General features: G+C 46.2%; 2 protein-coding genes across 5 annotated transcripts in view; both read right to left on the reverse strand.

Moving 5' to 3' along the window:
• Positions 1–8021, reverse strand: part of WSB2 (WD repeat and SOCS box containing 2) — an 18272-nt gene extending 10251 nt beyond the window's left edge. Inside the window, exons 1-2 of one of the 2 annotated variants that reach the window (XM_037816842.1) lie at positions 7877–8021; positions 2034–2202 (exon numbers count right to left, since the gene is read on the reverse strand). In XM_037816842.1, coding sequence (XP_037672770.1) covers positions 2034–2202; positions 7877–7889 — 182 coding nt within the window. In that variant the 5' untranslated portion in view covers positions 7890–8021. Of the gene's footprint in view, positions 1–2033; positions 2222–7876 lie in introns of those variants that run through there. The other variant, XM_037816840.1, reaches the window with a different exon arrangement.
• A 1783-nt stretch (positions 8022–9804) lies between these two features.
• Positions 9805–13666, reverse strand: part of VSIG10 (V-set and immunoglobulin domain containing 10) — a 38330-nt gene continuing 34468 nt past the window's right edge. For 2 of the 3 annotated variants that reach the window (XM_037817110.1, XM_037817108.1), the window contains exon 9: positions 11134–12811. In XM_037817110.1, the coding sequence (XP_037673038.1) occupies positions 12753–12811 (59 nt within the window). In that variant the 3' untranslated portion in view covers positions 11134–12752. Of the gene's footprint in view, positions 9885–11133; positions 12812–13666 lie in introns of those variants that run through there. The other variant, XM_037817109.1, reaches the window with a different exon arrangement.

Here is a 13666-nt window from a genome sequence, read left to right on the forward strand (position 1 = left end):
TATTAAACAATACACTGCTCTCATTTACAAAACAACAGATATGTAAAAAGGATTAAAATTGAAATATCTTTTTCCATTTAGTTAATTATTACTGAAAGGATATATTTAACTACAGTGATGTATAATTTTGGATACGTAAGTGATTTTCAGGAAAACAACAGATTTTCCACTTGATGCTTTTTTTTTTTTTTTAACTTTTTCAGACTATTAACTTACATCAGACTCAAGTCAAGATATGAAGGCTAATCCTTTGTACTCAGAATGGGGGATCAATAAACACTGAATGACACTGACATTATCACTAAACTGACAGTAAAAGGAAGAGACAAACATACTATCTTTGAAGGCTGCAAAGCATCATGTGGAAATGCCACAATTTTCTTAACCATTCTCTTATCACTAGATTTTAAGCTATTTCTGATTTTTCCCTATTATATAATTAGTTTAAGGATGAAAATCAGTGTATGTAAGTTGATGACCCCACTTCTGAGATTCCTAATAACTGGAAGAACACTTCTAAGGCCCTTAACACAGGCGAAACAGCCTTCCCAAAAGTTTGCATAAATTCACACCCCCTTCCCCCAGCAGTTTACAGAGTGAGTGCTCATCTCAGCAAACTCTTAATATTACCTCTAATCCAGACAATGAGTTTCAGACTGAACCCATAAAAAAACTTACTTCTAATATGCTATTTATAAGAAAAGTCTAAGGCAAAACAAATGAGACCCTCAAGAGCAGGGGCTGGGTTTGATTTATTTCAGGAGCCTCAGCCCCTAGGTCAGGCACAGGCAAATAAGATTTGCAATAAATAAAATTCAGACAGAGTTGCCCTAGGACAAATGAAAAAGTAAAGATCCTGGGACATCTGACTGGGACCTCACAGCATTCAGACACTGGAACCTGCCCATCCCTGATGGCCAAAGGAAGTAAAACAATTTAGTGTGAAAAACTGAATTTGGTCAATAATAAAAAGACAACCCAAGTGAAAAATGGCATAGGATCTGAACAGACATTTCTCCAAAGAAATACAAATGGCCACTGTGCAAATGAAAAGATACTCAAAATCATTAACCATCAGTGAAATGCAAATCAAAACCTTGAGATACCACTTCACACCGCTAAGATGGCAACAATCAAAAAGACATGATAAAATTGGGGAGCATGTGGTGAAACTGAAATCCTCATTTGCTGCCGGTGGGAATGTAAAATGGTGCAGCCACTTTGGAAGACAGTTTGGCAGTTCTTTGAAGAGTTAAGCATAAAGTTACCATATGATCCAAAAATTTGGCAACTAAATATAATAACCAAGAGAATTGAAAACAGGTGCTCTTAAACCAAAACGTGTACATGAATGTTCCTAGCAGCATTACTCACAAACAAAAAGTGGAAACAACCCAAATGTCCATCAACTAACAAATGGATAAATTAAAATGTCATCCATCCATACAGTAGAATTTTATTTAAAATAAAAATAATCAAGCATCAATACATGCTACAACACGGATAAAGCCTGAAAGCATTATGCCAACTGAAAGAAGACAGTCATAAAAGACCACATATCGTACGATTCCACTTATATGAAACGTCCAGAAGAGGAAAATCTACAGAGACAAGAAAGTGGATTGGTGACTGCCTAGGGTGAAGGCTACGGGGTGAAGAGTCTCTTTTTGGAGTAATGAAAATGCTCTAAAATTGATTGTGGTGATGGTTGCCCAATTCTGTGGATTTACTAAAAGCCACTGAATGTTTACTTTAAATGAATATAATTATATGGGGTGTATAAATAAATATAGTTTTACGGGGTGTGAATTATGTATCAATAAAGCTATATTTAAAAAAAACACAAAAACTTAACTTGGCGCTAACTTAACGTCCTCAACAGGATTAACTTTCACATGTAAGGAAGCTGGGGCTCTGGAAACTCCAACAATCAATTCCTGAATGCTTTAGTCCTTTTCCCTCCCGCCACACGGAAGTCTCCTATCGTGAAAACTCCTACCCTGCCTTTGGGCAAAGGGGGCTAAAATACTCACAACTGCTCCTCCAGTGGCCAGGGGATCAGCTTGACAATGCAGTGTCCTTGAGACCAAGCAAACCACGAGCCGTCTGGGGAGAAGGCGACGCTCCAGGTCTCACAGCTCGACTTCCAGTCGAACTGGTGGGGGCGCCCGGGCTTGAGCTCAGCCAGCAGCAGCGGCTCCTCTGCGGCAGGAGACAACATGCCTCAGACGAGCCCTCTCACTTCCCGGGAGAGTGGGGAGCCGCGCTCCCCAACCACCTGGCTGACTCCGACCGGAAAACTGCGGCTCCCCATGACAATGGGAGACGCTTTGGATTCCCGGAGGGGGGTGGGGGACAGAGGGAGTTGTCGTTATAATGACCCGGAGCAATAACAGTAGCCACAGGCCACATTCCACTGTGGTTACTCAGTCCCGGCCCTTGGGTCTGATGGTTAACCATGACTCAGAATAACCTCTGTACAGGTGAACCTGTGAATGGAGCCTCGGTTTCCAATGAACGCCTGACAAGGAAGATCGCGGAGATGACAGGCAAAGATTAGGCCAGCTAGTGCAGATGCGAGGCCTTAAAATGCACTTACGGTCTCCCCGAAAGAACCTGCTCCCAGGAAACTGGTGAAAGGAGGAGTTTTTCTCACTCACCAGCATCCTGCCACGAAGGTTAACCCACCTTGAGCACCTGGCCCTCCCTCCTCTGGCTCAGACCTGTGGATTCGGCTCCCCTGACCCCTACTCCCATCTCCTCCTCTGTCCTGGTTGAAAACATCACCTCTTGCCCAAATTTTTCACGAGAGTCTCTGGATTCGGTTCCCTGCCCCCAGATAGCTGCCCACTAGCGCCCTGCTAAAACTGGAGCGCCCATTGCTTCACCTCTTCCAAACATCACAGGCTGTCGGCTGCCTCCATGACAGGCAATGGGCGCAGGCCTTCCACGAATTCGCCCCTGGCCTCCCCAGCACAGCCCCCTGTGCACCTGCTGCACTCGGGCCACAACAGGTTCTTTGTGCCGCACGTGGCTTGTGCACAGCCACACCTGTGCTCACCGTCTGCTTGTGAGAACCCCACCTGATGCACAGCTAAGAAACCTGTGCACTATAAAAACGGAAATAAACTCCCACCTAGCTTGTTTCAGTAAGACCCACCCCTTCTCAAATTTAAGCGCCCTTATGCAAACACCAAGAGTACTTCATCTTTTTCTCTCCCAAGGCCTAGCATGGCATCCAGTGAGAGTAGGCCCTGGTTAGACGGTTTTTCATTAACCTGAACGGCAGGCACTTCCTAGTCCAACCTCTACTCTGCTGGAAGATTCTCTGTGGGCAACTAAGCTCGTAAGCTAAAGGCCTTCAGAATTGATTTTTTGACCACCATGACTGTGATACATACTAATATAATAAAAGCTTCCATCCCGAATGAGGTCATTTCCTGATGAATATGTTCCACCTTAATAGGTTCTAGACTTTGACCCTTTTATGGCTGTTACCAGATAATGATTTAAACAACCCAACAAGCAAATAATGATAAAGAACTACATATGTGTGTGCATCTAAAGTTCTTGTTTTATAACACAGGTGTGTTCCTGAAAACTGCCTCCATTTTAATGAAATCATCTCATGTTTAAGCTGTCGGTGGCTTTGCTATTTAAAGGAATTTTCCTTTGTAAAGAGAATATTTATCCCTTTGACATTCTAAGTGTAAGACTAGATTTGAATACATTAGGTTTGTCTAAACTGGCATTTGTATAGCTATATATAGGTGATTCCTCCTAAAAACCCATGTTTGCATGTGTGAGCCTTTTGCTAACACAATCATGTCTGTACAAGCACACTGTGGTAGGGTGAACATCCGTGTGATCCAGGAATTATATAAGTCACTTTATAGTTTATATAAGAAGTCACTTTATAGTTTAAATCCAGGACAGGTCTCTCCACATTGTGCAGCAATTCCTCAACATTTTCTTCAAACTGATCGTTTCTAGATTACTTCCTTATAGTGACACAAGCACTAATTTGTGAATGCTGCCTTCATGTAGTCCATTGGCTTTCAAACAAGGGTAGGATAGGGGGGTGGGATTTTGCCCCCCCAGGGGACACCTGTCTGGAGACATTTTTGGTTGTCAGGACTGGGAGGAGGACCAGTGCTACTGGGGTCTAGTGAGTAGAGGCCAGGGAGGTTGCTAAACATCCTATAAGGTACAGATCAGCCCTCCAACGAAGAATCATCCAGACTGGCATGTTAATAGTGCAGAGGACAAGACACCCAGATGTGGTCAAATATTCAATGACACTGACTGATCTGAATAAACACTTTCATATATCGACCTAAAGAAAAATGTTTTATTCCCATCCTGGAAAAATTCACACTTGGCACACTTCCCTCACAACACACACATTATACATCCTTTTGACACCATGGAGTCTCTACATAAAATAAAAAGACCCCACCCTTCATTTCTCTCTTTTCTTTACCTCTCAGATCCAAATTATCATGAAGTTCTATAAACTCTGTTTCCAAAAGTATGCCAAATCCAACTTCTCCCCATCTCCATGGCCACTATTGTGATCTACACAACATCATCTCTCGTCTGGCCCACTGCGCAGCCTTTCCAACTGCTTGCCCAGCTTCCATCCTGGCCCCACCATCCACTCGCCTCACCTCCCAGAGCAACCACTTTAAAGTATGAATCGGTTCCAATCACTCTTAGGATAAAACCTGAACTCCTCACCCTGCCCTCGAAGTCCTGCATAACCTGGTCCCTGCCTTCCTCTCCTTGCCCTTGGCTAACCTTCTCTCCACCCCTTGACTGTGCTCAACTCCTTCCGACCACAGGGCCTCTGCCCTGGCCTTGTCCTTTGTCTGCAATGCCCTTCCGTGGCTGGCAACTTTATTCAGGTCTCAGCTCAAATGCCACCTCCTTCGAGAAGCCTCCTCTGACCCTGGAGTCCCTCTCCATTGCAGCTTCTCACTTTATTTTCTTAACAGCACTCATCACTATTTGATGATTATCTGTCTTCCCCAAATAAACATCAAGTCCACGGGAGCATGAACCTTGTCTGTTTATTCCCAGTACCCAGCAGAATTCCTAGCAGAGAGCAAGGCAGCCAGTAAATGTTTTTTGAATAAATATACATGGTATGTCTTCTTTAAACATAAACTAAATGTAACCTCTTCAACTATGATGATGCTTATGCCAAATATTTAACATGTTTCTTAAACATGAGCCATACCCAGAATTCGCACACTATTTCTGAGACTTAGGGATTATAATCTCTTGCTATTTCAGGATCAGGAATCCAGGAGCTAAAAGAAGAAAGAACGCAGTGACTCTTGTCTCTTCATTTCTAGAAGTAAAGAAAATCTGAAGGGGAATCCAGGCCCAAACTAAACCCGGCTCCAGGAAAAGAAAGCCGTAATTAGCAAGAACAAACAACAAAACAGGGCAGAGAGGACCCAGCTTCACTGAAGACTGTCCCTTCTATGTGAAAAGACCCAGGGATCAGGGTTTTCTAATTAAACACCGGGATGTGTTTGGACAACCAGGCTGAATACAGAAAATATTACAGATTTCTTCCGTGCAAGGCGATTCGCCTTAACACAGAGGTGGGAGATAAGACCCCAGCCCGCAGGAAGCTTGGTGATTTTTCCTGACTCAGGGCCTTTATTACATTAGCTGTTCCATCGGCCTGGAGAGCTCTTTCCCTGGCCAGAGCTAGGCTGCTCTGCTTCCCAATGGGGTTACCTTCTCTGGGACCTTCCCTGGCTTCACTACCTCAACTGGCCCCTAGACACTCTCCTCTCACCCATTTAATTTTCTTTATAATCATCCCTCACAAATATTTTCTTGATTGCTTACTTGTTTTTATGTATTTATTGTCTATCTCTTCCCCACTTCCACCTCAAACTAGAGAAAGCTCCTTTAATCAAGATCTTGCATAGCTGGTTCACCCCCATTTGCGCTGAGCCACATGGGGCTACAAAGCACTTGAAATGTGGCGAGTCCCAATCAAGATGGGGGTAATTATACTCACTGGATTTCAAAGGAAATAGAATCTAAAACATCAACAATTCTTAAAATTGATTACCTGTTGACATTATCATTTGGCTATGTTGAATTAAGATATATCTTAAAAATTCATCTCATTGGTTCCTTTCTTTTTACTTTTTTTTAAATGTGATTACTAAAAAATTTTAAATTGCATTCATGGATCACATTATATTTCTACTGGCCAGTGCTTGCCTAGAGGGTGACTGGCACGCAGTAGACACTCTAAATATCTGTGGAATGAAGAAATGAATTCTAACCACCGCTCTGAAGATATCTACTGTTGTCCACTGTAATCCTATTACAATGAGCTTTATTCAGTTTCAAAAGGACGTAAAACTCTCTGGCCTTTTGACAGCAGTTTGGCAGCTACAAACAGCTCTGCCCACACCGTAAAACACAGCCGTCAATCATCGGGAAAAAACCAGAACTAGAAACAGATTCCTGTTAAAAGGGAAGGCTAGCTACAGATTGCTTTCAGATTAAGCTGCAAGTAGTCAATGGAGATGACAGCGGAAGCTGTAAAAAAGATCACATAAGATCCACATGAACAGCAGGGCTCTGTGGGAAACATACTCAATGAAAAGAAAGCCCTTATCAAGATGGAAAGGCAGTAAGAGCTGCCTCAACACCTTACACTGAATGCCTGATTCCAGCAAAGAAATGTCATCTCCCAAATCAAAAAGTTAACAACATTCCAGGGAATACTCGGACTTCAGAAACTCACCCACCCACAATCCCTGCTTCTCCATTTGATCAAGCAAGCCAGCCGGAACACAAACATCAGCAATCAGCATTCTCCAGATCAAGACCAAGCTTGAACTTTACCGGGAGAATACAAGGAGGTTCAGGAACAAATTCTGAACCTCCTGCTTTGGTAACTTCTGAGAACTTCCCCTAGGGAAACTACCCTTAAACGCTACACAGGTGTGGTTTAGGGGCAAGGTGGCTGGAAGGGGGAAGCCCGTGGGACTTGTCTTGAGGTTTCGCCTCTGCATAGCAAACATATCGTTTTTCTCACGTTCCTTTGGGTTGGCTGTCAAAGTAGATCTAATTTTCTTTGACTTCCACATCGTTGTGTGATGTTGACAGCAGTTAAGGAGGATAGAGGTTAAGTACCTCACCCATGAGTATATCCTAAACTTGCCTGATCGTATCTGTCACCAGCATCCCCATCCCCACCACACCCCTGCTGAATCAGTCTCCACTGGGAGAAGCTCAGAATAGATATTTTTAACAGACCCCAGATGATTCTTCTGCACAGGCAAGTTTGGGAAGCTCCCACTGAGGCGGGTACTATTATTATCCCCATTCTGCAGTTAAAAAAAAAAAAGACACACAAAAAAACTAGGGCTTGTCCACCATCACACAGCTGGCAAAGTGCAGAGCTGACTCCCAACCAGACCTGCCAAAGGGGGCGAGTTCGTCACCTGGCACTTGGGCACCAAGCCCCATCACCTAAGGGCTCTGCCGCACCCCTTCGTCCCACGGGGACCGGGTGACCGGTCCCGGGTGTCCCCCAATGCCCGGAGGGCAGAGGGATCCCCACTACGCAGAAGCCGGTTACCCCGCGTCAGTCCGCGGCCAGAGACCGGGTGGCGGCCGCTGACAGCGAAAGTGAAACAAAGCTGGGCGCCGAGCGCGCACCCCCGCCGCCTGCCCCGCGCCGGCGACCCAGGCCCGCGCAAGCCCGCGCCGCGTCCCGTCCGCAAGCCCCACGGCGGAGACGGCCTCCGCCGGTCACCACCACCCCCAACCCGGGAGGAGAACGGCCCTCGGCTCTGCCGGGCAGGAACGGACGCGCCCCGGCCCCACTCACCTCCGGCCTCCATGGAGGACGCGCGCGGCCCCGGCGGCAGGCGGCGGGCGCCTCAGCCCCGCGGGCCGCGGGCCCTCATGCCGCCCCCGCGCCGCCCGCCCCCGCCCCGGCCCCCACCCGGGCCCCGCCGCCGCCGCCGCCGCGCCCGCCGCCGCCGGGAGAGGCCATCAGCTGCTTCCCGTCACATGGCGGCGGGCGCGGGCGGGGGGCGGGGCTCAGGGGAAACGGGGCGGGGGGTGCAGCCGGGCGGGGGGGGGTGGGGTGCGGGGAGCGGGCTGAGGGAGAGCCCCGGGACGGGCGAAACCGGGGGTGGGGGGGACAGAGAACGGGGAGCAGGCCGGCTGGGTGGAGACGAGGGGGAAGCGGCGCGGAAGGGGCATGGGCGAAGGGGAGGGCCGGGGGAAAACGGGAAGGGGAGCGGGGGTGGGGGACTGGGGACTCGGGCGAAAACTGGGGAGGGGGAGCACGGAGCCGAAGAGAAAGCCGGGGGCGGGGACGAGCCCGGGTGAAAACGCGGGTGGTGTCAGCGGGAGAAACGAGGGGCGAGGGGAGCGCGGGCTGGGCAAAAACTGGGAAGCAGGCCTGGTGCGGGGGAGACAGACCCCGCGAGGGAAGCGGCGCGGAGGGGACGCGCGGGGACGGATTAAGAACCGGCGACTTGGGGAGAACCCGGGCCGGGTAAAAGCCGGGAGTGCGGGGCTGAGAGAAATATGAGGGGGGCTGATTAAAAAACGGGAGGGGGGTTGCCAGATAAGGGCTGAGGGGAAAAACGAGGGAAGGGGATACGGGATCGAACCGCTAAAAACCGGGGTGCGGAGCTGAGGAGAAAACCCGGGGAGGGGGTAAAAGCGGACCGGATGAAAACCAGAGTGAGGGGCTGTAGGAACCCGGTAAAAATGGGGGATGGGGTTAAAAATAAAAATGAAAACCTGAAAAGACCAGTGATCAGGGAGAAAATGGAAGACAAAAAAAGGAGCCCGAGAAAAGAATTGGGGAAGAGTAAAATTGGGGGAAGGGGGGACGGGAAAACGGGATCCGGGTAAAATCGGAGTGGGGGGCACGGTAGTAATGAGTCTAGAGAATAAAATTAGTGAGCTGAGGAGAGCGGGAAATCAAGAGGTTAAATGGGAGACAAAAGCGGGAGATTAGGTCGAGAAGATCAGTACAGGGGCTGAGGATAAAAGCTGGGGACAGGGGTAGAGGTAAACCCGGCGGTTTTCTAAAAAATGGTTAACAGAAAGGCAAGCCCAGGGAAAAATGGAGAGTGAAAACGGGGCAAACCAAGGACCAAGCGGGCGAGACAAGAGCCGCCAAGAGAAAGGGATGGAAAAACAGTGGATGTCCAGAAATGCGCAACCACGGGTGGAAGGGGGCACAGGAAGGAGTGCTAACTAAGGACAGAAGGGAAGGGACAATGGCAGAGGTAAAATGGGGGTGGGGTAGGGGGCGCTTCAGGAAAGAACACGGGGATCTGAGGTTAAGAAAGGAAAGACTTGGTTGAAAAGGAAATGAGTTTAAAATAGACAACTGTGATCAAGAGCTGAAGACCAGGGGAGCTAGGCACTAGGGGGAGGGAAATGGGGTGGGAGCTTGGAGTGAAGTAAAGAAGTGGAGAGGAAGAATGGAACTGAGCAACCTGAAGTGGGGGGTGAGCTGAGAGACCTCCTGGGGACTACTATTAACTGAGCCAAGTAAAGACTCCAAAGCCCAGGACTACTACTATGGGAACCAAACTACTAATAGAAACTGCCTTTTGAAACACTTCATCAGCTCTATGTCTTGCATTGTAACATCCACCCTGGCCCTTTCATGTTGGAAAGCATGCAGTATGGCATATGTTTGAGGGTACACAGGTATTTGAGCACAAGGAGGAAAAAAAACAAACACAAAAACCAGAAGAAAACAAGTTTCTCAGGGGAATTAGGAAAGGTGAGGGTATCTCAGAGTGTAAGAGGGTGGGTAGTGGTCTACAAGTCACGGAAAAAAATAAAATGGTAAGGGGCCAATACTGTTACCAATATTAAGGAAAGTTAGTTAACAAAATTTTGGGGGGGCAAACTTGCTTTTTTTCAAATCTTTCAGTATACTAATCAGGTCTAAAGAAAGATCACTAAAGCACTTACTTAAAAATAACTTTATTGCATCATCTTTTAAAAAAATCCATATTATGACCTCAGAATTAATTTCCCTGGACCTACCCCCACCAAATATTAAAATGTATATAATGCAGAAGGATGAACTTATTTTTCTTTGCAGCAGTTCCTGGCCAGCTCCATGGTGAGAAATAGCGATTGGCACTTATTGCATCATAATAAATTTTACCCAGCAAGGATGATTTTCCAGGGTTTGGTACATGGGTTATGGAAATTTTCCGTCATGCATTTTCCTGCTGCAGTGATAAGACGCTGTGTGTGCTTGTGAGAATTCCAGCTAATATCAAAGCCACGGGATTGTATGACCTCCTCCCCAGAGTCCACCAGGTTTAGAGGAAAAAAATGTCAATTGTGATAGCCCTGATGTATTTATCTTCCTGGTTCTGCTAAGCAGATCCCATGGTCTCTGAATTCACAATACATGCAGATAAGATTTTTTAAAGCACAATGTAACAACAGTAAAGACAAAGTTCTGTAACCCTCCTATCAACATGCCTGTGGATTTGGGGATGGATCTTTAAAAAAACAACAAAACAAAGAAACCCTGATTCTTTAAAAATCCTTAGAACTCAAAGATCTCCAGTACCTGGATTCTTAACTGACCCATACATATTAAGGTGCACAGCAGGCTCAGAAATAAGTGACATCAGTCACAGTTCAAGTGGCCAAGGGATGTGTGGTTTAGTGTTTTGGCACCAAGACCTTGAAGTTCCCATTTGCTAGTGGAAAAAGCCTGCCTTGAATATTTCCTATCCTCAGGTTTGTGTGCAGAAGAGGAAGTTGTGGAAAGCGTCCTAATGATCTTGCAAAATGTTTCCTGCATTCCCAGCTCAGGATCTTTTTCCTACAGTTTCTTCTTCTTCTTCTTCTTCTTCTTCTGCTTTGTTTTGTTTTGTTTTGTTTTTTAATGGTTGCCTCTGCAGAGTGGTCTCTGAAATTCAACAGTTTAGTCATTGAAGAATCCAAAGGGGGGACTTATTCAGTCTGCAGTGACTGCAGAAGCAACCAGTCCAAGTATCCCATTCTGAAATGACACTGCAATGCCCACTGTTGGGCAGTGGTTAAGTCACTGCAGGTACTATGGAAATCTGACTTTCTAGAAGACCTGGCCTAACTAGGATGGCGATTCCCAGCTTTTCCTGAAGGGTAGAAATTACAGCCAGCTCCCAAACTCCCCAGTGTTCTCAGCTGGGGGCAGGGCACACTTCCAGTGCTTTGCTCAGTTTTGTCCCTCGATCCACGAAAATAAACCTCCCCCAAGCACACTTGCAGGGGTACTTCGGATAACCAGCTTCTCACCCTAGGAGTCCCTGGTATTGAGAAGAGAGTTTCTCCTGTAAGCCCTGGGTCTTGCCCATTAGTGCAGGACATGCAACATTAAATTCAAGTCAGATATTCATGTTTAGCCCATATCCTTTACACCCTTATAATGCCCATCATTTAAAAAATTTGGATGAAACTAGAAAACCAAAACCTCTAAACTGTACAAATATCTACTAGAAGCACCTATACTCATCACTCAGTTTCATTAGTGTTACTGATCAGTGTATCTTCGTAATATCTTCACAAAGTGGGATATCCCACTTCTGGTACAAAGAAACAGGCCAGATAAACTAGACTGCTCAAGAAGTTTTTATCACCAGATACTCCCTTGCAAAATACTTCTCATGCCTTCTTTCAAAGCCATAGGAGAAGTGAAGAATGGGAGCGGCTAAAAGCTAATAGTGCCTCACCTAGGAGGTTTTTGTTTAAATATGAAGCTCTGCAAATGTGAGGTTATAATGAAAGGCACTTCCTCTTCTCAGCCTCTACCTCTTTGAAAGGAATTATATCTTCAGGAATGCAAAAATCGTCTAGCAGAGTTCCGATAATGCCCTCCTCTGAAACCATTTTCAAAGAAGAATGAAAGGCACGGGGCAGTAGCTCTTACAGGTAACATGTTTCTTCCAAAGGAGAAGATAACTAGCATCTATTGAGCACCTCCTAGACACTTTCATATCCAAAAATGACCTCATTCAATCCTCATCACAATCTTGTAAGTTAGGTATGATTTCACCTATTTTACAGAGGAGGAAATTGAGGCCCAGGGAGAGATAAAACAACATGCCCAAGCAAGTAAATAGCAGGACCCAGAGTCAAGGCCCAGTGTTTCTAACCCCAAAGCCCAAACCAAACTGCCTTCCTCTGGTTCACACTGAGAGCTGATACCTTTCCCAGAGAGCAGATGATTGACCACCTGGTTCTTCAACCACTAGCTCCCCTGGGCAGTGATAAAGAACATTTCCCCAACACCCCATGACATTCCTTCCAGGCTGGGGCAAGCTGGTTACAAACTTAAATAGTGGCAAAGGGTTCTGAGAATACGTGCTACCCTCTCCCCTTCTCCCTCCAAAGCCACATCCGTCACAGTAGGTCAACCTGGATACATCCAGCAGTCAGAGCAAAAGTGGTACCCTGGATGCCAAATGCAGCTTTCCCCCACACCCTGCCCACTCCCAAAGCGCTTTAACATCATTGAGAGAATTTACAGCAAATCAAACCAATTAAGAAAACAAGTGGAAGGAAAGATGTGTGCGTGTACTTTTCTTTTTTGCTGAGAGAACCAAACCATCACTAGTGTGGGACCCGGGCAGGGGTACGAGTCAAAGCTGAATGAAAAGCCCATTTTTGACCCAGCTTTCCAAGCCTTTAAGAAAAGATACCGATAACACAAATTCTCTTCTTCAAACTGGCCTGTCTTCTTCTTGAATGATGATGTCACTTTGCAGTTCACTGTTGTCATCTGTATGGGGGACAGGGAGGGAAGAGACCCAACTTTGAATGATCTCCATAGAGTATGATTCTAGTTCTACCATCAGTTTCCAATCATCTCAATGAGTTCTGGTCCTTTGCTGGACATGTAAGTGAGCCACTGGATCAGATTTCACGGAGGAACAGGCAACGCAGGATGTGTCTCCTTTCACCTGCTTTCCTCACTCAAACTCCTCTAGCCATGCTTGACACTTTCCAACCATACTTTTGGTTCATGCCATTCCCCTCACTCGGAACACTCTCTGCCCGTCTTCTTTACTCAAACTCAACCGTCATTGACGACTCAGCTCATATCCCACCTCTTCCATAAAACTCCACCTAACCACAACAACCCTCAAGGCTCTCATCCTTCTCTGTGGTTCTGTCATCTTTAAACGTATCATTCATCAGGCAGTTAATCACATCTTTCCTTCTGACAGCTCCTCTCCTGTCTCTCCAAGTGCTTCCATTTCAGTTTCCCCCACTTTTTTTTTTTTTTATTAAACTCAGTTTTATTGAAATACATTCACACACCATACAATCGTCCATGGTATACAATCGACTGTCCACAGTATTATAACATAGTTATGCGTTCATCACCACAATCTATCTCTGAACATTTTCCCTACATCAGAAAGAACCAGAACAAGAATAAAAAAATAAAAGTGAAAAAAGAACACCCAAATCATCCCCCCATCCCACCCCATTTGTCCTTTAGTTTTTATCCCCATTCCTCCACTCATCCATATACTAGATAAAGGGGGTGTGATCTACAAGGTCTTCACAATCACACTGTCCCCCCTTGTAATCTACATTATTATATAATTGTCTTCAGGAGTCCAGACTG

Source organism: Choloepus didactylus, chromosome 23 (assembly GCF_015220235.1).
Source record: "Choloepus didactylus isolate mChoDid1 chromosome 23, mChoDid1.pri, whole genome shotgun sequence".
Taxonomy (NCBI): Eukaryota; Metazoa; Chordata; class Mammalia; order Pilosa; family Megalonychidae; genus Choloepus; species Choloepus didactylus.